The 25,784-nt window shown below is 51.6% G+C and overlaps 7 protein-coding genes across 7 annotated transcripts; 3 read left to right on the top strand and 4 right to left on the bottom strand.

Moving 5' to 3' along the window:
* Window positions 1–2,324: 2,324 nt before the first annotated feature.
* HMPREF1541_10424 (copper-translocating P-type ATPase) lies at window positions 2,325–4,913 on the top strand (the record flags this gene model as incomplete). Its single annotated transcript, XM_008715095.1, has 1 exon — window positions 2,325–4,913. One exon carries the CDS (start codon window positions 2,325–2,327, stop codon window positions 4,911–4,913), a length of 2,589 nt encoding a protein of 862 aa, XP_008713317.1.
* Window positions 4,914–6,833: 1,920 nt separating this feature from the next.
* HMPREF1541_10423 (uncharacterized protein) lies at window positions 6,834–7,937 on the bottom strand (the record flags this gene model as incomplete). Its single annotated transcript, XM_008715094.1, has 1 exon — window positions 6,834–7,937. One exon carries the CDS (start codon window positions 7,935–7,937, stop codon window positions 6,834–6,836), a length of 1,104 nt encoding a protein of 367 aa, XP_008713316.1.
* A 1,437-nt stretch (window positions 7,938–9,374) lies between these two features.
* On the bottom strand, window positions 9,375–9,635 carry HMPREF1541_10422 (uncharacterized protein; the record flags this gene model as incomplete). The annotated part of the gene is made up of 1 exon (XM_008715093.1): window positions 9,375–9,635. One exon carries the CDS (start codon window positions 9,633–9,635, stop codon window positions 9,375–9,377), a length of 261 nt encoding a protein of 86 aa, XP_008713315.1.
* A 2,291-nt stretch (window positions 9,636–11,926) lies between these two features.
* HMPREF1541_10421 (uncharacterized protein) lies at window positions 11,927–12,938 on the top strand (the record flags this gene model as incomplete). The annotated part of the gene is made up of 2 exons (XM_008715092.1): window positions 11,927–12,653; window positions 12,739–12,938. 2 exons carry the CDS (start codon window positions 11,927–11,929, stop codon window positions 12,936–12,938), a joined length of 927 nt encoding a protein of 308 aa, XP_008713314.1.
* Window positions 12,939–17,618: 4,680 nt separating this feature from the next.
* On the bottom strand, window positions 17,619–19,718 carry HMPREF1541_10420 (uncharacterized protein; the record flags this gene model as incomplete). Its single annotated transcript, XM_008715091.1, has 3 exons — window positions 17,619–18,747; window positions 18,800–18,864; window positions 18,912–19,718. The coding sequence occupies 3 exons, from the start codon at window positions 19,716–19,718 to the stop codon at window positions 17,619–17,621; spliced, it is 2,001 nt and encodes a 666-aa protein (XP_008713313.1).
* Window positions 19,719–20,892: 1,174 nt separating this feature from the next.
* On the top strand, window positions 20,893–22,032 carry HMPREF1541_10419 (uncharacterized protein; the record flags this gene model as incomplete). The annotated part of the gene is made up of 3 exons (XM_008715090.1): window positions 20,893–21,266; window positions 21,315–21,814; window positions 21,863–22,032. 3 exons carry the CDS (start codon window positions 20,893–20,895, stop codon window positions 22,030–22,032), a joined length of 1,044 nt encoding a protein of 347 aa, XP_008713312.1.
* Window positions 22,033–22,734: 702 nt separating this feature from the next.
* Window positions 22,735–23,544, bottom strand: HMPREF1541_10418 (uncharacterized protein; the record flags this gene model as incomplete). The annotated part of the gene is made up of 2 exons (XM_008715089.1): window positions 22,735–23,319; window positions 23,371–23,544. 2 exons carry the CDS (start codon window positions 23,542–23,544, stop codon window positions 22,735–22,737), a joined length of 759 nt encoding a protein of 252 aa, XP_008713311.1.
* Between the last annotated feature and the right edge of the window lie 2,240 nt (window positions 23,545–25,784).

Here is a 25,784-nt window from a genome sequence, read left to right as displayed (position 1 = left end):
TTGTCCATTATTATGACCGACCGTTTTCCCGGGAAGGGGCTGCAGTAAGGTAGCAACTGCTCCATGAACTCCAAGAAGAGTGGAGCGTCAGTAGAGCCTTGATAAATCCGAAAATAGACGATTCCATCTTGGTCATAGGCTGGTAAGATCTGATATCGCTTTCCACGGGGGTACTGTACAATCTTCTCGGGTGTGACACCACGGGGCGCCCAGCCGTGGCGGTATCCAATCGTCTTATCACATCCCGACTCATCGACATACATCCTGCAATACGAAGGAATCTCGGAAACAACATACTCGTAGTAATCGCGCACATCGGGGTTCCTGCCCCTAGCGATAAGTCGCATGGCTTTCGGGGACCAGCCCTCGAAGGCAAGTGCCCTTCTTATCGACCAGCGAGAAAGAAGGGTGTCAAAAAGGTCCCATATGAACATTCTTATTCCATCCAAATCTGTATCAGGTTTTTCAACCAGGTATTCAAACAAGGCAGCTCGCATTGCTGTGGTCACCGAGGAGCGTGGACCGCTACGGGTACGAGGTGCAGTAGTGCTGCCGAAACACGCTAGGTTGGCTCGATGTCGGCGGATAGTTCGGTCGGTACACTGGGCAACTAGGGCCTTTTGCCGATCTTTTAGCCCTCCACGGATGATCATATCACGGGTTTCCGCATGCTGCCTGGTAGCAAGATTCGGAGCCATCGCGAGTTACGACGGTGCTCATGGGTCGGCATCCACAGGGCAGTGAAGTGTACAGTATTCCGCACGCACAGCGCATCGACATCAACATCAGGAGCAGAAGAGTCTATGGACGGATAAAAGATCGTAGCGGAGAGCGTGTCCAGATTCATGGAATCTTCTAGTCTGCAGCCGAGGACCAATGCCGTCACGTGACAGCTCTGGTATAATCCGCAGTGCGCAGGGGTTGCAGTACAGTACCGGAAGCATGGTCGGTGGAATCGCTGTTGTTTGCGATGAATATCCTGGCGCGCAGCAGAGAAGATGTCACACCTCCATCTAGCCTCTTTAACGCGGCTCTGGGCTCCCCTTTCCTGCGAATGAGAAGGTGTAGTCAACGAGCAGCATCCATCGACAAATTACCACGTATAAGTTGGTCAACGCGGCAGCCACCATACATAAAGTTGATGCGGAGCTGTGGCTTGTCGTACAGTAAATCCCTTCTTGCGGTATGCACACTTACAACTCCAAGCTGAAGATCTTACCCAAGTGACCACAGAGCACAGGACCGAACTATCTACACAGTACACTGTTAAATCCGGCGTTACATTTATGCCGCGCGGCGCCACTTTTGGGCCATAAATTTTCAAAAGCTTACTGCCACACCTTACTCCAAGCAGCTAAGCGCAGCTAACTGCAAGACCCAATAATTACTGTTCAGGTGGGCTACACAGGAAGCAGCTAATCGTGCGGGGTGAGAGCGTGGTGAGTCACATAAAGATGCCCAAACCCAGGCCACGTCACCTGCTATTTTTAAAGGGGCCATTTCCTCCCGTGAGCTCCAGTCATCATCGTCGCACCAAAGTACTTAATATACTGGTCTAAAGAATGACGAGTGACGAGAATCCGATTCCCAAGCCGAGCAGTGAGAGCGGCATGACAACCTCTTTAATGAAGGGGTGCGGCACGGACTGCGAGACTAATTGTGCACCATGCGACGGTAGTGTTGACCCCAGCCCACAGACTTGATCACTCTCCTAAGTTGACTTTCCAGAAAGCTGCATTCGAGCCATTGCGGCCGAACAATGTCGTAGCAGCGAGGCCCATTGCACTCCTATATCTCCAAACACGGACGACCGTTGTGCCGGTTCACGCTGCGTGGAAAAGAACTCCAATACTTGTGTCTCCGAGACTTCCGAGAGCTGCTTTGACGACACAGCAACTGATACCATCGACAAGAGCAACAGCTGCAACAAGGGGGGATGCATTTCTGTCTCGAAGTATGACAGCTATACCTCTACTAAAGCCGATTACGGAGGCGCTGTCAAGGACAACACATGCTGTGATAACGAAAAAACTGGCCCCGACACCAAGAACGATTGCTGCATCAGTGAAATTGTTGAAACTCGCAAGAGTGACCAACGTGGCGAGTCCAGTGACATCATCTGCGAGACTCATCTTCAACGCGCCTTCGATGAATATTCAAAGTACCTCGAACGAGGGCTTTGTATCTGCAGAAGCGTACTCAATCATTTGGACGGATGCTGCAGTAAAGCTCTTGCCACAACCCCAAAGCGCCTTGTCTCTATCAACTCTTGCGGGAACTCCACCTCCGTTGCAGCCCGCTTGTCGCCCGACCTTCACCGCACAATGAAAAGGCCTAGCAGCAAATCATGCTGCACGAATCAAGCTACTGGTGATGTCAAAGCCCTGGCTCGAGAGACATCATACTCTCTCGATGATATCATTATCTCATCTATGAACCCCGCAGAATCGGCTCTAAGCAAACCCTCAATCATTGATGAGGAGAAAGACGCTGCACGTGAGCACGTTGTCCTTAGCGTGTCTGGCATGACTTGTACTGGTTGCGTTCAAAAATTGACTAACGTTCTCCACAACGTCGACGGCGTCTTTGCTGTAAAGGCTACCTTCGTGACGGGAATTGCAGAATTCGATTTCGACCAGAATACCGCAAAACTTGAGGACATTATTCCACGCATTCAAAAGGAGACAGGGTTCAAATTCTCGCAGATCGTGAGTACCCTCCAGGCACTGGATCTTCTTGTTGATCCTTCTGTTACCCACCAAGCTCTTGAGCGGCTTTATGATCTGTGTGAGTCTGTTGAAAAAGTCAACAAGACCACCTATCGTGTGAGCTATGACCCCACTTGTGTGGGTGCCAGGACCATCCTGGCCTCTGATCCTGGTATTCACCTGGCTCCTCCAGGAACCGATGGCAAGTTGGCCGATGGCCGTCGCAGACTCATACACATGGCATGGGCTACAGCATTGGCCGCCCTCTTCACTATACCAATCGTTGTGTTGGCTTGGTCTGATGGTCCAGTACCTTATTCTACCAGTTCGATAGTGGAACTGGTCCTCGGCACCCTTGTCCAGGCGATTGCTGTGCCAGAGTTCTATACAGGAGCACTTAAGTCTCTTATTTACAGCCAGGTCATCGAAATGGACATGCTTGTCGTTATCAGCATCACGGTGGCATATGGATATTCAGTTGTTGCTTTCGCGCTCACTCGTGCGGGCTATGCTTTGCAAGAGAAAGCTTTTTTTGAAACAAGCTCCCTCTTGATAACTCTGGTCTTGCTTGGACGACTCGTTGCGGCAATCGCCAAAGTTCGAGCTGTGTCTGCGGTCTCTGTACGATCGCTGCAGGCTGAAAAAGCAATTCTCCGTGATTCCTCTATTGAAGGAACAGCCGAAATCGACGCAAGGCTGCTTCAATTGGGGGATGTCTTCATCGTTCCAGCACACAGCACAGTCCCTACAGATGGAGAGATCATAGAGGGTACAAGCGCTGTCGACGAGTCGATGCTGACGGGCGAGAGCATTCCTGTCCCAAAGACGACAGGAGACCAGCTGATCGCGGGGACTACCAATGGTCCTGGAACCCTAACTGTCCGTCTCACCCGACTGCCAGGCAAAAACAGCATCACGGATATTGCAGGCTTGGTGGAGAATGCTCTCGCTTCTAAGCCTCGCATTCAGGATCTTGCGGACAAGATTGCCTCTTATTTTATCCCGGGCGTCATTATTGTTTCCTTGATCGTATTCGCCATCTGGGTCATAGTCGCCCTCAAGGTGCGTGGCGAGAACGGAGGCAGCGCTATTGGCTTGTCGATCACCTACGCCATTGCTGTTCTAGCTGTTTCTTGCCCATGTGCACTCGGTTTGGCAGTACCGATGGTACTCGTCATTGCAGGTGGCGTCGCCGCCCGACAAGGCATTATCATCAAGCAGGCTGATGCAATCGAAAGAGGTTACAAGGTCACTGACGTTGTCTTCGACAAGACAGGGACCATCACCACGGGAGAGCTAGAAGTTGTCCACTCGCAAACCTATCCTGATGCAGGATACGCTGAGGACGAGATCACTTCTGTCACCAGGACTCTCATCCAAGATAATCAGCATCCTGTTTCTATGGCTGTCGCTACTGATCTAAAGAAAGCTGGCGGCAAGCTCTGCAAACTCGAGGACCTGGAATCCATTCCTGGATCGGGGATTCGAGGTGTGTGGAATGGGCGAGTTGTCCGTGCAGGCAACCCCTTCTGGCTTGACATCGAGAGTCGCCCTGAAATCTCCGCATTAGCGGATCAGGGTATGACGGTCCTTTGCGTGGCTATTGATGCGGAACCCGTTGCCGTGTTTGGGCTCAAGAGCAACATTCGCCCCGAAGCCGCCAGTGTCATTGCAGACCTCCACAGTCGCGGCCTGACGTGCCACATTGTAAGCGGCGACACATCGAAAGTCGTCAATGATGTCGCACAAGCCGTTGGTATTCCCATCTCGAACGTTGTGTCGCGATACGCGCCGGCACAGAAGCAGAATTACGTCCAGGGCCTGATGGCTTCCAAGAAAGTCGTATTGTTCTGCGGCGACGGAACAAATGACGCTGTTGCGGTCGCCCAAGCCAATGTCGGTGTACAGATCGGAGCTGCATCCGCCGTGACCCGAGGCACCGCTGATGTCGTCTTACTTGGTGGGCTCGACGGCGTGCCAGCGCTTCTCACTCTGTCGAAGCGATCATTCCGCAGAATCACCTTCAACTTCGTGTGGTCAGCAATTTACAACTTGTTTGCGATCCTGCTCGCTGGAGGGGCTTTCGTTAAGGTTCGCATCCCTCCCGCATATGCAGGCCTCGGAGAGATCGTGAGCGTCATGCCTGTCATTCTGGCGGCTCTGACTCTCTTGAGGGTCAGACTATTCAGCCCAGTTCCAGTCTGACCTGGCGTCCTTGCTGGCGGCCGTGAAGTGCGGCCTTAGACCATGTTTCGAAAGCTTCATCAGGAGCTTGGCAAGCTGCTCGCGAGATCGTTCTTGAGGCTGTTGACTATTCAATCAGGGATGTACTGTAGTGTCCGAATTACCCTGCTTAAACTAGTCTCAATATGATGCCGGCGCTGGCTGACATGTTCAGACGTGATGGGAATTGGCTTGGGCTCAAGTGTGAGCGGCGTTTCTGGTTAAATAATTCCAGGGAAGCATTCTGACTACAAATAAATTCGGCGTGATGTTCTGCGATATCGACCTTGCCCCGTTGCTTAACCGCAGAAGCTTGATCGCCTGTTTTGCCTATGTTTGGAAGGCGCTGAGGACAGCCTTAAGCTCAGCCGATAATGTGCAATAAGTTGATCAGGCAAAGGTAGAATAAGTAACTTAAGAGTGTAGGCGCAAGGCCAATCTGATGTCTTAGATCTCGAAGTCGGTGTCGTCCCCGAGCTCATAGGAGGGCCTTTATGGGGAACAGTAGGCTTGTGCTGTATCTTTGCCTATAGGTACCACTTCTGGATGTGTCTGACATTAAACGATTACCGATTACGCCAGGAGAAGCCGGTCCGTAGGCGGAGTAATGATTGGGTGTCACAGATAACTGCGCTTAGCTGCTTACAGTAAAACCCAGAGAATATGTTGCCACGGCGCTGGTTCCGCGAACCTGTCTCTCTAAGACGAGCATCGTGGTCACAACGCAGTCTGTCACCAAGCCAAATTAGATCTCGGATTCGGGGTAACGATTGTCCGGCCAGGCAATCACTTCGGTGCCCCTCAACTCTCCAAAGTCAAGGCCCGAAACGAAATTTGACTGCAATCTTTCGGGCTCTGATTCGCCAAGTGATGCCAAGTGGGCGCACTTGTGACATTCACGTGACAATGACGTAACAGCCACGTGATCAACACACGGTCGGTGCAGTGCTTGTCGTTTGGTGCAAAGTAGCAAGGCTGATTCAGTGCTGCAGGGGCAAACCACGTCTGGCCTTGGTCTTTTCACCTACCTCCCTCTATGGACTGGTTGAGGCTGTAAAGCTCAGCAGGATCGTATCCAGAATCTTGGCATGCTGTTACAGTACATGTAAAATATATTAGTACAGTACTGCCAGCTGACGCCGCCACGAAATAACGAACAAAGCTGGGACTCGCATCTCACGTGACCTGTGCCAAATTTAGGCGCACGGAATCCACGCCTCGCGAACCCCGTCTTCGATCTGAGGAAAGGTGTGTCATCGTAGTCTGTTCCACAGGGAACCTTTGTGCTAAGGGATTCACTATAGGTTTGAGAAGAGAAAATGATTCAAATGGACGAGTTACCCAATGAATCGCAAAGACGTGTGATACCCACAGCTAACGGTGATTGGATGCTGCCCAAATGGCGCATCTTACCACAAGAAGTATGGCGTTGCACCATGTGGGGTTGGCTCCCCTTTCACAGAAATACATGGTGCTGCTGAACAGGACACCGAACTCGCACATGGCTGTATACATCCTTATGATTTCAGATTTGGAATACGATTCTTGTCTTCTAGTTTACGATGAGATCAGGAGCAGCTGTGGCATAGGTAGCCCTGGTGCGCTGAAAGACAATGGATCAAAGTCTGCCCTTTTCAGCGGCATTGCTGGCTTGCGGGAACGCGAGAAGGATCTGGCAGCCGATGGTTATGAGGCGCTGAGCCAGGGGCTTACTGAACACGATAAGTACTGTACGTCCAGCTGAGGCCAATAGCGGTGCAGTTAATTCATGGCAAGTCTAAATCATTTGTTTGCTGAAATCTGTCCATCTAGTGGTTAAACTTCCACAAGTGATGTGAGGTCGAAGCCGCTGCTGTGCTTTGAGATGCGTCCCCAGAGGTGTATCCGGCGTCTGAATCAGACTCAACAGAAGATGCCAACGCGCTTAACAGGACCTTCTTCAACAGGAGAAAGTGCCCTTTTTCTTTTCCAATTGACCGTATCTTCTGCCGGCTTGCCGTCGCGTGACCCGTCAGAGTCCTCCTGCAAAGGCAGTGGCGCATCCTGTACTGGCACCTGTAGGCTGATATATTTTTTGTACAGCCTTTCCCCAGCTGCTTCATTGCGGCTACGTTCTGCAGGCGTTCTCAATTCCGACTGCAAGTCCTCCTCGCTCATTGTAAAGCGTAAATGATCAATATCTTGCTCACAAACCATGATTGTAACAGTCAGGCATAGATTGTTCTCTTGGTCGGAGTGGTTGCTGACGGTGAAATCTTCCAGCTGGATACGACCGTGTGGCCTGCCCGTGGCTGACAGTGCGATTGCGTCGCGAATTCGTGATACTCGGGTAGGTGGGCTCATATTGATGGGCTCAGCTGGAAGAAGCGCTTTGGGCTCCGTATGGCTCTGGCCCACTCTATCCTGGCGTGGCGCCTTTCCACCGACACTCTTCTGCAGACTGCGGTAATAGTCAACAAATCTCACACAAATCTCCTCTACAGAGAGAGTCGAGTTAATTTGCTCGTGCTTCCATTCACAATAGTCGTTGTAGATACTCGAGCGCAAGGCGTCAAGCACGTTGGCATCAACTTCAATTGTCAGCTGGATACACTCCTCGTCATCGTTCTTTGGGATATCGTAAGCAGCAATGTTGAAGTCTGCTTCCACAGGCTCGGCTGAATGATTTTCCTTCAGCCGCGAGTGAAGAGAGTCCTTTAGGAGTATCCTATCTCTTTCTGTGATATTTGGCGAGTCCAGCGCATATAAAATTGATGCCGTGACTAGGTCGTCGTCGGAGCCATCGTCGTCGGAGCCGTTATCGTCCTCGTCAGAAATTTCATGTCGTTTCTCTTCTTCGTCATCCACTTCGTCTTCTTGGTCGCATTCTTCGCCGTCCAGCTTCGCCCATGTTTTCTCTATCAGATGTTGTGTGGTATCGGACAACTCTCTGAAGTGTAGAATTGTGGGTAATAGCTCCTGCCTGAAAACTCCCTCGGTCTGCGCAGTCGGCTGAGTGTTGCACATCGTGAGTTCAGGGATAGGTTAGCGCATTGTAAGGTCGATATCAGCTTTATGTACCCCTGTGTCGGCAACAATTCCCCATACTGGACATTTGCAAAGAACCACTACTTACAGGATGGATGGGAGCCTGACGGCTGAGGTGGTTGCCTGCTCGGCTCCAGGAATGACGTCAATCTGAGCTTTACCATAGCTGTAATGGTGCAAGTCAGGTAGACAATGCCGGTGCCGTAGTGGGGATTCCTTTGATCCTGAAAACAACCCACGACAGTACGACGATGGCTTCGTCAGCCAGTCTGTACCCATTCTTGTGTTTCAGCATATGCGACCGCAAAACGACCGCGTCTGCACCCCCCGCAGAATGATAAGCAACCTGTGCTGCCCATTCGCCTACGGCACGAATTGTGGGTAAGGTAGCAATCAGCCGGAGCACAAGCCGAGCATACGGATTCCTCCCACTGAGTTGTGAGGCGGTGGAAGGCGGTCACCAAGTGGCCGCAGTCTCTGAAACACGATCAAGCACCCATCATTCTACTAGGTGTGCACTGTAGTGCCTTTCAGGGTCAACGTAGTTTCCGCCCGGACCGATGGTCTTCGCCTCGACCGAACCACATTTGAAGTATCCTTCAGTGGTACTGCAGCACGGTATCTCCTTTCTTCAGCCCTTTTGATCACCGGAACTCGGGCTTCCTATGCCGCACTTCGGTGTGCAGCACTCCCTTGCCTGGGTCCTCGAATTGTCACAGAGCGAAACAGGAAGTGAAAGTCGAGCTATTCTGACTGATGTGACACGCCCGCGGTCCAAAATCTCACATTGCATGAAGCGTTCGTTCTACCGTGGCGAATACATTCGAAACTTCCATTGACTTAAACTAGATGGACGGGCTGTGTTGAAAGATATAGTCCGCACCTTGCCGGTTATCGGCTGTCCTCTCTACTCAGAATGGCGGTCTTTACTGTCAGACTTCCACGACTGTGGCAGGACGATTTCCTGAGTTGAAGGTCCGAGTTGGAGTCAAATGCCAAGCGGGGCAAGCGGGCCTGGCACGGGCCACAATTTTCCGTCGTCACTTGTGGCCCGTGCGTCCATTCGGCAATGGCCTTGGACAGCCGTTAGCCATTGCAACTGCAAGAAAACCTTATTCGACTGTTCCCCAGGCCAGTCGACGCTTGAAAACCTCACCAATACTTCTATGAGGGATTTTCTGGGGCTCGTTCAGGAGGTCATCGCAGACATCTCTGTGACGGATGTACTCACACGCTCGTTCTCCCATCGATCAGCCATAGGATCAAATATTGTACCGCTGCCGCTGGCCACGGTCCTGTCATCGGATGTTTCATTCTCGGCAAATAAGGCTGCATTCTTCAGGCAGCATGGGCCTAATTCAACATCTCGGATCATCCAACCGGAACTAAATGCTTCCAAGAACGGAGACAGTAGCATTACGCTACCTCGTCATGAAAGGTGAGTTCTGCGGCAAGAATCAAGCATCTGCCATCAATCTGAACGACGTTGTGTAGGCGTGCCTCGCCTGCAGGATGCCTCATCAGATATGTGTCGTGGTTGAAGGCTCTGGTACTAATGACTGATGTGTGGCAAGGGTACTCATTGATCTCCCAAACGGGATTATTGTCGTAGAATGGATATAGGTTGTTGCCAACTGCGCCGCGCTCTCTGCCGTCGACATGCCAGTTCTGTGCCATGGTGAAGCAACCCGCACCAAGACTGAACCGGTTGTCAAACATTGTACCACCTAGCAAGTGACGTATGGCCATCCATATCAACAGCTCGCAGAACATGCCGCAGTCCAGTGTCGTGGGACCTACGACGAGTTCATTGAGGGCCTGACTGAGGGGCTTGTCGCCACAGTGGCTCAATATCCAAACACCATCTTGTACCTTACTTGACCACCCTGGAGGACATTGACGTTTAAACTCCCTTGAATATAGCCATGTCTTGATGTGCTAGTCAGTCCACACCCCCTCCGCGAGGAAGGCATCCTATTACCGTATCAGATACATTTGGCGCCACTCCTCGACGGTGTACTCTTCAGAACACCATACGCGATACTCTCCTTCATCCGCCATAAAAAGAACACGCCGACCGTTTCCGCCCTGCGGTCATCCTTCAGCAGGCCCTCCGAGCGGTGCCTGTTAGATCCCATAAACAGCTGATTTTCCAGAATGAGCATACTATGAGCGTCTGATACGACATATATAGCTCGTTAGTTCCTCTCATTGCTCTGTCCTGGCCCATAGCTGAATCAGTCTCGATCTTCACCTAAGGTTGGTACACTACGACACGACTACATATTGCTAATCCGGTCCGGTCAGTCTGTCCGTCCTCCTTCCACTCCTCCTGCGGGAGGCTGTGATTGCAACACTGATCAGCTTGAAGCATCGACAACTTTCCAACGTCCTGAATGTACTCTTCCGCAGTGGTCCACTGACGCTCAGGACCGTGGAGGATACAGCTGGAGAGAATCACTCCTTTGGTCAATACTTGTCAGTGGAGAACGGTATTGCTGGTGACGCCATGGAATGCACAGCAGTGGCTATGGACTTTATGGAGATTGGAGGTGGCACGAGATCCTGCAGGTTGGATCTGGCTTCGGGTGGAACACTTCTGCTGCCAGACGGGCGGTACACCTTTGGTCCTCCAGTGCTCATTGAGTCTATGATGTGAGAGGGCCAGCTGCATTAATCTGCAATAAGTCTTCATGATTGTACGGCACGCTGCACGTTGTGCAAAGATCCTTCTCGGTTCCTAATTGAGGTTGAGTGAAGACGTTGAGGTTATGAAGCTCAGGGCCAGGTTTGGGGGCTTTAGTCTGACAATCTTCCTTATTCTTTCTATGGACTTCTCTGTGTCTCAGGGAGTTTATATACATCGTTGAACACACGGAATGCTTCCTTCATGCTGACCAATCAGATCTCCCTGTGGGCTCACTCTTGGGTTGTCTGGAGCATCTATACTCTCAACAGAAGACCTACCCCATGCCCGAAATGGAGTTAGTTATTGCCAAGGCTGGAGATCCGCTTCCACTGCCTCAATCGCAAGCGCCCACAAGGCTCACCTGCGATCATAGCCCTCGTGCAAGAAATTACAACCTATCGCAAAGTCAGCCTTGCACTATTGTACTGTAATCACCTTGACGGGCTTGGTCCACGAAATGGACGGCTTACGCATCGCGGACGCTTTGGTGATGAACGCTTTTCCGCTGTACGCGTACTCCCTGACCTTGTCACAATTCCCGGTCGCTATGGCCATACTGTACTACACTCCCCAAAGTCATGACTTCAACGATGCGACGCAACATTGCGCTCTACCACTGAAGTGCATCGAAACAGATGTGGGAACACACCCTTAGGGCAGAGCATTCTCAGCAGCCTCCAGAAACACACCTACTACTCATGGGATGGCAGTCTGAGAGCGACTCGGTTCAAATGGAGACAGAGCAAACAACAAGACCATACTGTACGACCATCGACAAGATGTAATGGCTGCAAGTGTGGCTGGAGGGTGGTCGCATGATCCGAATCGCTGGCTGCTGTCCTTCGTTCCGCAGGGTGTGGAGATATGATCACGCAATGGTCTCACAATCCGAAGGGCTGTGCGTGAAAACACGTCACCGAATCAATTATACAACCATGAGATTCCGCGGTGCGGTTCAGGCTCAAAAATTACCCCATGCAATGCTCACATGTTCCACATCCAAGCCAATTTCTTGCTTGCCTCTACCGGGGATCAGGCTGACATACGTGCAGTACAGCACCAGCACGCTAAGTAGGCAGAATCCGAGGACTTTCTATAGTGACAGTGCAGTATTGCGAGGCTGCTAGGAGATGTTTGATTTATACTTCGTACCACTCTGCCACTGCATGTACACCCTTGTTCCCTCGCTTGCCATCTTTGTTTGTCCATCTCGTCTCCTGCCCATCGTTTGCTACACACGAGACTTAAGCAGCGGTCGGTGCGAAATATAGCCGAAGCCATGCGCTCCGCCCTCTTTGCTGTTCTCGCTACTACGGCGTTGGCATATCGTGGCTTCAACTACGGCGCAGTGGATTTGGCTGGCGCAACCCGCAATCGGACGTCCTTCCAGGAAGAGTTCCAGGTCGCGCGCAACTTAGGTACACAAGGTGCCTTCACATCTGCTCGTCTATATACCTCACTACAGGGAAGCAGCACTGATCCCATCGAGGCATTCGACGCGGCCGTGAATACAAACACTTCTCTCCTCCTCGGCCTCTGGATTTCCGGCACGTCCAACATCCAGAATGAAGTGAACGCCATCCTCTCATCCGCTGCCAAGCATGGTTCTGCTTTCGTCGACCTCGTTGTTGGAATTTCCGTCGGCAGCGAGGACGTCTACCGCCTCACAGATCGCGGTGTTACCTCGGGCGCGGGCCCAGGTGTTTCCCCAGGGGATGTTGCCAACTATGTGAATCAGGTGCGATCTGCGCTGAGAGGATCCCCCCTTCAGGGCAAGCCCATCGGTCATGTTGATACGTACAACACCTTCGTTAACAGCTCGGGCTGGATGGTGCCAGTCGTCGAGGCAGTCGACTTTGTTGGCATGAACGCCTTCCCGTACTTCGAGGACACGAAGCCCAATGCCATCGACAACAGTAATGCTACCTTCTGGGCGGATTACGATGCCGTTGCCGCTCAAGTCGGCGGAAAAGAGATTTGGATTACCGAGACTGGCTGGCCTTCCTGTAAGCACTCTCATCATGGTCTTCCAACGTCCTCGCGTTGGGCGCAACAAACCCTCTCGTCACTGCTAATGCGGGTATGTCACAGCCGGTCCCCGTTCTGGCGCTGCCATTCCTTCCGTTCTGAACGCCGAAACGTACTTTAACGAAGTATATTGCTCCATAGCCGCCCGTGACATGAATGTCTGGTGGTATACCCTTCAAGACCGTGATACAGATGGCGGAGTGCCTAGTTTTGGTGTGACCTCCTCAGGCGGGCATGAGCTGAAGTATGAGATGTCTTGCTGAGCCATACATGGCCATCTGGCTACACCCTGTGAGCGAAGCCAAAGAGAACAGACAAGTCTGAGGAACGATTCCTGACTTGGTGCAGGGTCGGTTTACCATTAAAGAAAGACGGGGACAAATAGCAGGCTATTTATATAGAGGACAGTGTACCGTGGCTGTTACTCCTCAAGACTGCGTCTTGACTGTTCCCACTGCTCACGAAAACTCCCTCTCAAGTGTACTGAAGCAAAGACGGTTTGATCGAGACTTCCTCTGCAGCCTAATGCTTAAGCAAGTTCATGCCAACATGGTCCAAAACATATCTTCATTGGGTCGGCATCGAAGCTCTGGGGGAACGTGCAGGTCCTTCAACATCATTTCAAATGGGGCATCATTGGTATCTGTTGTGATCCCTCCGGCAAAGTCATCCTCGCGTTGAGTATGCCAAGACTGTGGCTTGTCATGCTTGTCAGTCACAGGAGCTCGTCTTTCAGAGGCACCCACCTCTGGTCCTTGCTCGCTTGAGGGTTGTTGCGTCTGTAATGGCTCCAGCGGAGGTAGACTTCGTAGTTGGAGATAGAATAAAGGAACTTTCGCCCAGCCAGAGGACCTTTGCACGCCTCGGACATCGTGGACGGTTATAGCCTCCTCGTTCTCCTCATAGTAGCAGAATCTGTTGCCAGACAACACCATTGAGACAACGGCGATGGTCCAGAATTGCCGAACATGAATATTTCGCTTCGTGGCTGTACAGCCCAATTGTTTGCGTAAGCTAGGCAGCTGGTTCCATCTCTCGCAGAATATTTTAGCAATATGAAGTATCTCTTTCGTTGCTTGTTCAATGGTGGTATCTGCAACTGTTCCCAGCCGTTTCACGTCCATGAGTTGATCCATGGCATCCACAAGCCTGGTTGAAGAGACCAAGGGCCGCCACTTCGATACCTCGGATATGTAGGGCATGAGGACTGCATGGGGGAAGACCTGTGGTGGCTGGTATGGAAACGGGCCCCATTGTACTTGGTAATGCGACAGAACTTGGTGCTGGAGGACCGAAGACGCCGAGTGAGAGGCCATGATGATCTCTATGTCGGTTGAAGATGAAAGGCAGCAGAGGCTGAAGCAATCTCGGCAGAGGCGGACTGGCGAGGGTTTTATATATTGATAGTCAAGGCGTTCAGCCCCTGAATACAAACAGACTCGGCCATCCCCATGTCATTACCTGACTGCCAAGTCCCTGGCCATGTCCAAAATGTGCCTCGATATGCAAGGATGTCTGCTTTTTGGCGGCTTCGTGGGATGTCTGCTACATTTAGTTGGTAAACTACCGAGAAAAGCAACATCATATTGCACCCCTTCCTGCTCTTTCTCCGGCAGCTTAGCATGTTGCATTACCTTCTCGTAAAGTCGGCCCCAGCAACTCCAGGATGTCGCAACGACAGCTCCAGAAACACGCAGCATCTGGAAGAGGTAAGTTCAAGAAACATGAACACAGTCTGAAGTACCCATATCAAGCAGTGTGGTCGATCAGGGCAGTCATACAGAGCCTCGAAGCCTCCTTGTAAGAATTTTTCATTCCCTTACTTCACCTCTATAACATCGATATTCACCCTTCCTGGGAAGCAAGCCGCACTGGCAGTGCAACTGACTGCTTCGGCCGTCCTGCCGGCCAATCTCGATAGAAATCATGTTGCTGGCGGTAAAAGTCCCTCTCCTGCTCCAGATGATGCACTTTGTTCAACAACGCCTCCTTCTCCGCTTGCAGCAGATCTATGGTGTTCTGTAAGGTCTCCTCCTTGATTTTTCTTCTCTTTCGAAAGCGCGCAGAAGCTAATGCATTTTTCGTCCTCCTGACATCCGCAACTTTCGATGCGCTGTGTGTGTCAAGCTCCCATGATATCGCCAAGCCCGAACCTGTATTTTGGGTCAACCCGCACGAAAATGGGCTTAGGTTGGAGTAGTTTGGCGTGGCTGGATCGAATTCAAATCCACCTGGATGCCATGGAAGCGCAGACGCGGTCGATGTACTCAAGGGTGGACTCGAAGGCGAGATGTCGTTCAGGCGATTCCGGGACCATAAGGGAGGATCTGTCACAGCTCTGGGTGATTCTGATCGGTGGCCTGGAGTTTCGAACGATGCCCTTTCTGCATCAGATACCAACAAATTTTTTAGATCCATCCTTACTGGCCGAATCTGTGTGGCTGGGGTTGCAGGTACACAGCCACGCTTGTTGATAGTGCCAGCGCGGTATTTATATCGACAGAGATACCCCTGCTTTGTTGTGACTGGCCACCAAGACTTCGAGAATTGATATGGAAGAAGTGATTGTACGCAGCCGTGGGTCATGTGCGGGTCCACAGGCACTGTTCACTGTTCATCAGGGTAGGACCGAAGGGGTGCAGACTGGTCATTCAATTATAATGAGAAGGAAATGGAATTGGACAGAGTCGGGAGCATCTCAGGCTTTGTAGCGGAAATCTTTGGACTGGTGCGGTCCTGCATCCTTGTCGTCGTCGAACCCTTCGTCTGCAACCAGAATGCCTCCATATGCTCGTATAGCCGAGTGGCCCCACGCCTCAGACAGTACGCTAGTCTTGGAATGGTGAAGATTTGTGGAGGTTGTATATCTGGCCAAGGCCTGGGCTACGATGGAAAATCTGATCAAGGTTGTGGGCAGCGAAGGATAACCCAGCAGTTTTACAGCTGTAGAAACTAAGTACCATACTACGCTGATACGAGAGGGGGGAGAGAGAGAGAGAGAGACAGAGAGAGAGAGAGAGATGTGATCAATATAATACTCCTCTAAACACTGAAGTATTCTTTCATGGGGTTGGCCTCCAAAGCTGCAATTAGACTTATCACCAGCTTATAGTTATGGTCCAGCCCAGAGCGACGGTCCAAGCCTGTGACAGAAACGGTGCGACGCGCAAGGTTCTCAGGGACCTGTCTGTAGATCTCCTGGATCACTGCTTCATAATCTCTGGATATGACCACGACTTTGACCTTGCATCTGTTCGAGCTTACAGGCTTGGCGGTACTCTCGCGGAATGCAATTGTTGCAAGGTGCGCATACTCACTTGAGCCATGACCAAATGTGACGCCGATCACGACGAGCTCATTGGGTATACCACTGTCCCGGGCAATGGCGACTAACTCATTCGCATCTTGCCTACAACAGACCCTCTGACCAGGTGTCACTAAGAATTGCGGGGCCTGAGAAAGATTAGCAGCAACCAACAGCTGTTGTGACGTACTCACCAGAGTTTTGACATCCCTGAACTTATGTAGTCCTAGGCTTCGCTGAAGAAAGTCCAATGGATGACTGGTCAGACTCTCTTGGATAGCACAAGCTAACTCCCCATCGATGGCTCTCATTGCCATAGTTTGAAGCCGTCTGTAGGTTGATCGTCCCAGAACGAACGTATCACAAACATCTGCCGCCTTGGAGAGATGGACAACCGCAGGTCCCTGGGGCGAGCAGGGCAAGTACAGCGGCAGCAGTGTTGCAGGAACCTCTTCCGGCCACTTTTCTTGCAGCATTTCCAATAGCCACAGAGATACGTACTCCGATTCAGCCTGGGGTTTGAGTTTCCCAATGTACTTTAAGCCAAATATTACCATGGAAATATATTGTTCACACGGCAGGAAGAGTCCAGGGATGCACCCTGATTGAATATTGAGCGAGGCTAGGTATGTGGATGAACGCGCACTGAAGGGATCGACAACCAGCCGCCGTTTGTTGTTTGAAATTGGCTGGCAAACAGGGTCCTCTTCTTTCCGCCTGGTATCGCAGTTGCCCGGAAATGACGCGCGTCTTAGCAACCGAGGTGACTGGGTGTTCTCAACACGTGTTTGAAAGTGCGCAGCGGTGAAGTGAGCAGCACACTCCGGATAACGAGGAGGATCGTTCGGTCCAGCGGTGCCTGTCACCAATCCATCAGTCTGAATGGTGATATGGAGGTTGTTGAAGTACGATCGATGGCACAGCGATTGAGATATTTTTTCGTGAGAGTAACTAGGGTCCTTGCCCATGGCTGGCGAGGTTTCGACCGAATTCAATTGTCAAATGACTAGTTATGCGGCGTACAGGCTGTCTACTTATACCCTTCGTCATTGTCAGGACAAGAAATTGGAGCTGTAAAGTGGAGCTGTAAATCAGCCAAACCACGTTCTGCTTGAAAGCATACAGGAAAGGGCCCAATGTCTTGGGAGGAATCTTCAGGCCTATCACTGTGTCTTGGCTGATAGGGTGATGCACCTAGAAACCGCCCTGAAGGTTGTCTGGGCGACAGTACGAGTAGTTTGGGTTCCTGCAGTTGACGTTTACGACGTTTTGGAGCTGAGAGAGTGACATGTTCTACATTCGACGATGATAATTTCGGTTGATCCGAACCTAGCACCAGCTCCAGTCCATGCATGGACCAATCGCCGACTTCTCCCGTCTATACGCGTCCGTCTGTATTGCTGGCCATGCCTTCGAGATGGGCCCAAGCGTCTCGGAGGCATAGCCAACATGCTGCCAGGTATGAGCTGTGCAGTCCAACGAAACTAGAGGCGCAAGCGATCACGTTGCACTGGATCAAGCTGGAGTGCCTCTTCCAAACTTCTCATGAACCTTTGTTCATCAGGTTCACTTAAAGGGGCTTCTGCGCGGTCTGCGGTGACGGCTGGCACGCATTTCCGATGTCCCGTATCTTTGTTCTTCACGGCGCGTGCTGATCCAAACCGAAGCGGTGGATCAGCTTGCTCAGATGGTAAAGGTAGATGCGAGCGGCTAGCGTCATACCATTGACCATCATGCCGTTTCCAATGATTCTCAAGGCCCTCCCTATGTACCAGTGACAGTTGAGCCGTGCGGCATTGACATGCGTCCATCCGTCCAAGTCCTCGGTCGTTGGCTCAAGTGGGTTGTGAAACATGTCGATGTCGGATGCAGGAAATCGGCCGCGAATTACATCCGCGACAAGGGGGGCAGTGGCCTTCCGGACGACGATTTCCCATGACCCGTCCGAGAGGCGCTCGATGCTCGGAATCTGCAAGTCTTTGAATTTGCTTCGAAGTAAAGACACTAAGATGGTGGCGTCCGTGGAAATGATGCCCCTGATCCGAACATATTTGTAGCAATCCAGGACAGAATCGTGCCACTGAGCGGGATTTGCACTGGTAAAGCATTCGCCGAGCCTGCGAACGTGAGCAAGTTTAGGCGACGGGGATCGTAGGAAATACCTTGAGACTGCTCCAGTCGGGTCTGTGCTGATGGACAAACTGTCAAGCAAAGGGCATAGCTGCAAGGTGAACAATCTGCCATAAGCCATCTTCATGCCCTTCATGTGGGAGTGCCCTGCCGTCCTCCATCGAAAATATTCGTCGGTCAGTCCGTCGAGATAATGGAGGGCAGGTTGGTCTCGATCCAATGTGGTTGCGAGGAAAATTGCGAGGTCCTCAAATTGCTGCTCTTGGACAACGCGGATCAGAGAGAACACAACCCTCTCCATAACCTTTCCGCTGTTTTCAAGACGCAGGCCAGTCACACAGGCATGCATGTCAGCCAAGAAGCTCCCGTAGGTCAGCTCTAGTGTATCGTCGTCATAGTCGGGATGCCACCTATGGAAGCTCACTAACGCTGCCATGGTGATGACAAGCTGCTCGAGTGGTTGTTCCGTCTGTACGTCCTTGAGCAAACCGTCATAGAGCTTCGAGGCATCTTCTGAGTCTAGCCATTGCTGCAGGGCCTCGCAGTTTTGGCTTCCCATCTGCTGACCCCAGATCAACAACATCAGAATGTTATTCTTGTCTTGCGCAAGTGCAGGAATTTGTTGGTAAGTAGAGAAGCTATTCTCAATTATCAGGTCGACACTCATTCACTGGGGTCAAGGCGTCTTACCGGAAAGCTGTGAACATGTTCACTTGCTCAGTGCTGAGTCCCGATAATACGTGGGGTGGGACATCCTAGAACCACAATCAGCACGGACTCTTTAGAGGCCTACATTACTTACAAGATGACTCGGTGGATATCCCAGATAAAGACACCCTCTTATCTGTGTGATGAGAACCTCTAGGTTCTGAGCGCTGAGGGTGACGTTGGAGAACATCGGAGATTTGGATAGCCTCTGTCGCATTTTCTCCACATCATAGTTTTCGAAGTCGATCCTCGCACGAGTGCCGAAGATCGATCCGAGTAGATCTCGGTTCTCGCTCGCCGAATATTTCCCAGAGACTTGGTATAAGTGATTGATATCCCCTCCAGCGGTGGTGTACAATGCCCGAAGCAGAGACGTTATCTGGGCCCGTTCGCGTTTCGGTCGCGCGGGTATCTTCGAACAGCTGATCGCCGACCGGAGTGTATCAAGCAGGTCTTCTTCATTGATTGCCAGAGTTGTCTGCACCCCTTCAGACGCGTGGTCGGCGTGGAGGAGCAGACACAAGATGACATAATTTTGCCAAAATATCGATCGACGATTGCCAGGTGCTTGCTGAAACTTGTGTGAGATCGAATTCGCGAGATTGGAGGACTCTACAAAGATACTCACCGATATGTCACGTAACAGGACTTTTTCATCAAGCTCTTCCTCCCATCCCCGTTCCTGGGTGTGCTGTCGACAGGCCTGCTCCACACCGGGAGGGTACTCGGGAGATGTCAAATCGACCACGCGTGAAATCCAACAGTGACGAGCCCTTTGAGCCGCCCCGATCTGTCCATAAACGCATATTTCAGCGTCACTTGGCTGGGTCGGATCGTGGTCAACATCAAACCAGTCATGGCTTTCAGTGGAATTAGCGAGGTATGAGGACTGTATCACCATTGTATTCACGTGGGAATGATCGCATCTTGGGAAGGAAACGATGCGCCCCTCCTCGATGAGACAACACGGCACTGCGGGAATGGCTGGCACACCAATGATTCTCCATGGTGTGGCGGAGCCATCCGAGGGTAGGTCCTTCGAAGATTGATCGTGCATGATTCTTTGATTAGCCTCAAAAGACTCTCAGTGGATGAAGCAGGAACGACTGCAGGAAATGGATGAGAATGAGGAGAAGTAGCACACAAATGGGGCGTCAGTGTTCGGTTCATATATGCACCTAAGAGTTGCGAGGGCGAAACATCAAGGTGCAAACAAGTCCACCTGCGGAGCTGTCCTGCATGGCCCACCGTTCTTCAACCATTAGCGCCAGCCTCTTTCCTGTGAGGGATCATTGCCCAAAGTCAGCAAGCGAACGTCCCAGCGACCCCGAAGCGATCGCGAAGTTCGTGATCGCCGCTACGCTCAACTTGATTCATGCAGGATAGATTTTCGGGAATACAAGGAAAAAGGAGAGGACATCTCTTGTTGTGCTAAATGCAAAAGTGACGCCTATGAAGCCGCACCATGAGCGACATCAGGTTCCAACCTCCCGTCTCCTTCTAGTTCAGCCGTTTGGTAGGGATAAACAACGGAACCGTCCACGAGCGAATTCGACTTTCCGAGCGCGGCCAAGCTGTTTTCTATGGGAATGCTGAAGGAATCTGTGAGTAGAAATCAAATGCAGGCACAAGACAACTAACCGAAAGATCGTTGGTACACGTGAAGCTCGAACCGGGACCCGTCCGACATGTGGGACAGCTGAATTGATCTCGGTCTGGATTGTCAAGGTCCAGCCGAAAGGAGATGGCGGTGGTGCCGGAGGAACTTCGTTGGGCGTTTGGCCTCGGCACGACTGCTCACTCATCCCCGGACTTGTCGCAATTACAGTCATGGTGCAGAGGGTGGTAAAGGCCACACAAACCGGGCGCAGCATGCTCGCCGTAATTATAGTTGACAGTAGGGGGGCCATGCATGATGCACAGCTCTCGTCACGATCCAAAAGACGCTAGCAGGGATGGTGCCGCATTTTGAAAAATGCGGCACCATCCCTGCTAGCGTCTGCGCCAAGTAGGTTGAGCGGTATCTCCCCTTGAAGCCTCTGGCTGGGACATCTTTCCTTTCAGCTACCGCAGATATGGCTCTCGAACCACCAGCGACGCATTCTATCACCCATGCTGAGCAAATAAAAGCCTACAAAGCCAGGGGCGCCAAACTAGAGCGACGACCTCTTAACCAGGGGCAGCGAAACCGCTTGGGGATCCCACTGGCTCTCGTAGGGCACACTGCAGTCGTTACTGTGGCGATTCAGCCTTTTCAAGATGATGAATATCCTGGCTGCATCTTTTTCGCGGTCTTCGTCGAGCAGATAAACACTTGCATCTTTGGGAAAGACGTGCAGGAGTTGATATCAGAGAGAGTGGGCAAGATCCTTCGCCACTTCTATTCACAGGTGACGGTTGATGTTGCGAAAGCACTTGGAAAAGCTAGAATCCGCCCAAACACCTCATGGTGAGTGTGCTCCGCCTGCGTTTATGGACTCATTCTGATAGTCAAAAGCCCTTGTTTAAGCTCCCCAGGCTCACAGGTCAGCATCGATCCCAAGATCCTCGTTGCAACACAACATGCGCAAAGGCTCATCCTGTCAATGAAACGCGGTCTTGAAGAACTGAGGAAATACTCCGCAGATGGAGGCATCCTGCCGGATTATGTCTCTGGGACAGTGTCTACCCGATCAGTCGAGCCATCTGACAGAGGACGTTCTACTGGCTTGTCTTACGAGGACTATCGACAATTATTCGAGGATCAGGCCGCAGAGTATTCGGCTGAAGGAGCAAAATGGCAATTTCTTGCGTGGTGTTCGTATTTCAGCGCTGGCACTATTGACTCTATCGCGCATCTTCTTCCTATGAGGAGCGCTGCTGAGTCCATTCCTGTCACAGACGACAAACGCACCGCGAAGACAACACGTAAGCGCCGCCGACATTGGACACTCATTATCAATTCCATAGTCTACGGTCTTCCAAGTCGGCCACTTTCGGCATATGTCGCACTGGGAGGTAAGTGGCAGATTTCCCTTCTGAGACAGCGTTTCTCACCCCCAAAAGTGCAGGGCTACTATATTTCGGCCCACGAGAATTTGACCAGGGCACAGTGCAATATCATTGCATGGACGGTGGTACAGGAGATGAAGCAAGAAGATTGGGCCATCCAGGCCGAGAAGGTATCCCTGTACGACCCAGTACACTGTATAAGCGCTTGTACGCAAGTGGAGTAAGCACGACTACCGTTGGACCCTACCCAAATTGACTGGAAAAGGTTCGATACAATAAATGCAGGCTTGAAAAATCTGTCAACAATGGCTTTGTATGATGATGGCAGTGATCCCACCAGTTCTACCAGCCAACTGGAACGACAAGGACGACAAGACCAATCGGTCACTGGTGTCGCCATATCCGATAACTTAAGTGACTCTGAGACATCCTCTGTCTCTGGAGCGAGCGAGGCTCTTGCAGCGGCCGCTTTACAAGGTTTGTAACGTCAGCTGCCGCCTTGACCACTGCTGATGGATATTGAGATATGAGAAACCCTTCTTCGGCTAGTGCGATCGCCGCCAGCTCGACCTTAGGCAAGAGAGGCTACGAGGCCAATACCGGTCAAGAAATTGCAGCACGCCGTCCCGAAAAGCGCCCATGTCTGACCCCTATCGGCACCGAACGCGAACCAGATAGAGCCAGTGGACCACATACCGGCCTCCCAGGTCGCTCGGCCGGGCACGTCAGCCCTCCACATTCTGCCTGGGATGGTTCTCAAGCAGAGTCAGCGATCACAACTCCCTGGCATGATCCTTTCGACCTGTCGAGTATCAGCCCTCAGGCACAGGGTGAGTTGTGGTCACAGCCAGCTGGCGACTTTGGTTCTCTAATTGCCTGGGACCCTAACGACTGGACACTTTTGGGGGGTGAACAAATGTATTCTACTACTGGATACGGGCAACTTTGATACCCATTGTGAGGGCCGCGAACAGTCCCGCTGTCACTTTCAAATCCTCAAACTCACGGACCTCCAATTTGTCTCCCATTCCCAAGGCAAGGGACCCAGACAGATCTTGGTCGTTGTGGCGGTGTCTGACTACAGCTTCCAGCCTCTGTCTCATTAACTGGAGCAGTACATCCTCGTCAGAATGGTCACCCTGATGCGCAGAAGTCGTCGATGGAGAGATGTTGGCGCCATCTTGTGATTCAGTCTCGATATGACTTGCACCACGATGATCTCCGTCATAACGACTGTTTGCTGGGTGCTCGGAAGCGGCCAATTCGTTTGGACTGGACGCGCTGTCGCGTGCCTGATCTCCAGATGGCGCTCTGCTGGAGGGGTCTGGATCCTCCCGTTCCACACTCGCAATAGGAGCAGTGGGCGGTTTCTCTGGGTCTGGGGATCGTATGTAAATCAGGATCTCATTTTCCTCCACGAAAAAGTCGCTTCCAAAGTAGAGTATATCCGGACCTCTGAGCTCTATAATCTTCAGTCCTTTGGCTTCTAGTTGTTTGACAACTTGAGGATGCTACACTTGAAGTGAGAATTCGGCAACCCTCATGAAGACTCTGCACCATACCTCCTGCTTGAAATACAGATTCATGAAATGCCCAAGCTCACGCTTCTCTTTGAGTTTTTGCTTCGGCACGCGCCATCTCAGCTTCTTGTCGGGCACCGGCACCAGATCCTTGAGGTTGAAGCGCAGATCTTTGGCGGCATTGCGAACCTCCTCTGAAGCAACGTCGAAGCGCATTTCATAAGCACAGATGTTGGTGGGATAATTTTCGTACTCATCTCAACAGCTGCGTGCTGTGGGCTGCTCTGGGATTAAGTAATTGGACTGTGGAAGATAGTCCCACGCTTTGTGACCCAAAAATCTACAACGCGACGTTTTCTTCAGGTGAGCGAACGTCGTGGTGAACTTCAAGTGGTCGGACACGTGGACAACCTTAATCTGGGAGTTTTGGGGGATTGGACTGCCAAGACTAGGAATCGCTTCTTGCATACTTGGTCCAACTAGTATACCGTACCCCTCATCGCTCCAGGGAACCTCAGGTACACTTCGGAATAGCCGTACGAGCTCCCACATCGGTGTACGAGATTCCGCGAATATATAGATCTTCTTGAGCTTCTGATTCCGACCATGCAGTACGGAGCTTCTCAGGACGCGACACTGTCATTTACTAAACAATTAGCTGACACGCTGCTGTGTAAGATGGGCGAGCACATTACCGAGCCTCTCAGCCGCTCTACTTCCTTTCTGGTACACTGAATCCTGCTTCCTGTTGGTCCTTGATGGTCCACGCATTGACCGACTCAAAGTCACCCTGCTTGGCAGATTGGGAGGTTTGATCACTCCTCTGCGCTGGGGGATCTCGGCCTGCTTCTGTCGGCTTGGTGCCGTTGATACCTTGCTTGTTGGGGGAAGAATGCACCGAGTCTTTACCACCGTTACGGTCAGCCATATTGGCAGGTACGTATGGCAAGGCGAGTGTCAAAGTGAGAGACAGTGCTTTCTATGGGAACAGCAGTAGTTGCAGAACCTATGTTCAATGATGTTGAGAGACTGTCGCGTCCAGAAGATACTCCGACTTTCCCTGTGCTTATATGGCTCCAGGAGTGCGAGGATAGGAGACCAATCCCTGCTGTGAAGGGGGACTCGCGTCAGCCGTGTCTTAACATGCACCTTCACAGACCCTTCTCGATGACAAGACTCCAGTAGTGGTCGCCATTCAAGATGAACCCTTCTCGCCAAACCAAAAAGTTTCGACCAAGGTGCAGATTGCATCTATTCATGCAGCCGTGTGGACAAACTAACTGCTTTTGGGTGTCTGACAATCCAGATCAGCCTCTCGTCAAGCTGGAAGTACGGGTTCGCGAAGCAATATATGCAGATAGTGGGCACTATCACTACACGCGCATGAAACCTGTCCAACATGACCAGTGCCAGTACCTTGTAAATAGAAGTGGCGTCAAGATCCGCGATCAAAGCCCGTGGCTCTCCACTATCTGCATGGTACTGTATGTCAACTAGTAGACGTGTCATTCGGTCGCGGTTGGCAAGCTGTGACGATCATCTAAGCATCGAAATATGCCAGAGAATGTCTCTTTGAATGCGCTTCCCGAAGACTCCTCAAAGTCATTATCGCCTTGATAGTGGACCACAACGACCACGGAGACAGGACTTCAAGTAGCCGGTCTTGCAAAGGAGCAATATGGACTCTACCGGTATGGTCCTCTCGTCAATGCCAAAGAGGTTCGCCATGGTATGTATTCATGCGGCCACATGGCCACACTAACGCTTTCGGTGAAAATAATATTCAAAGTCGACCTCTCGTCCAGGTACGCGATACATACCTGCTCCGCTCATCGACATCCGCCCGGAGCGCGCTCAACTAGTCTATAGCAGCTTGCATGGTCGACAAGGCTTCGGTGAGCAAGGATCTGAATTTACTTGCTTTCAGAGGGTTCAATACGAGCAGACAAGAGCCAGTCGATCGTTAACAGCGAGGCGATTGTGCATTGCAGTGTCTAATAACCGAAAACCGATCCTAGCTCTGACAGCAGCTACAGGGACGAGAGGGACTGCGTGGTAATAGCGGCTTTCGCACGATTCGAATTCTGTCTGCACGATTTCTACGCTGAACAATCGGTCCCAGGCGTACCTTCGCGTCCTATCGATCCTATGCACGTACCCGGTACCCTATCGGTAACCCTGAGAAAGGCACATTCCGCGCTTTTCCAGTCTATACTCAACGAGAAGGTCTCCTTCGAGACCGTACTTCGCCTGCTTGGAGTCTCGGAGCAGAAAGTTGGAAAGCGTTCATCGTTGGCTTGCGACCTGTGTTTGCAGAAGGTAGGAAAGGACTGCCAAGCACATCTGCTCCACTAACCGTTTATCGATCAACCCTTCTCTGCCAACCCTTCTCTGCCAACCCTTCTCTGCCAACCCTTCTCTGCCAACCCTTCTCTGCCAACCCTTCTCTGCCAACC

The sequence above is a fragment of the Cyphellophora europaea genome (assembly GCF_000365145.1).
Source record: "Cyphellophora europaea CBS 101466 unplaced genomic scaffold supercont1.12, whole genome shotgun sequence".
NCBI classification, from domain to species: domain Eukaryota; kingdom Fungi; phylum Ascomycota; class Eurotiomycetes; order Chaetothyriales; family Cyphellophoraceae; genus Cyphellophora; species Cyphellophora europaea.
Note: the sequence above shows the minus strand (reverse complement) of the source record. Positions and strands in the feature narration are given on the sequence as shown.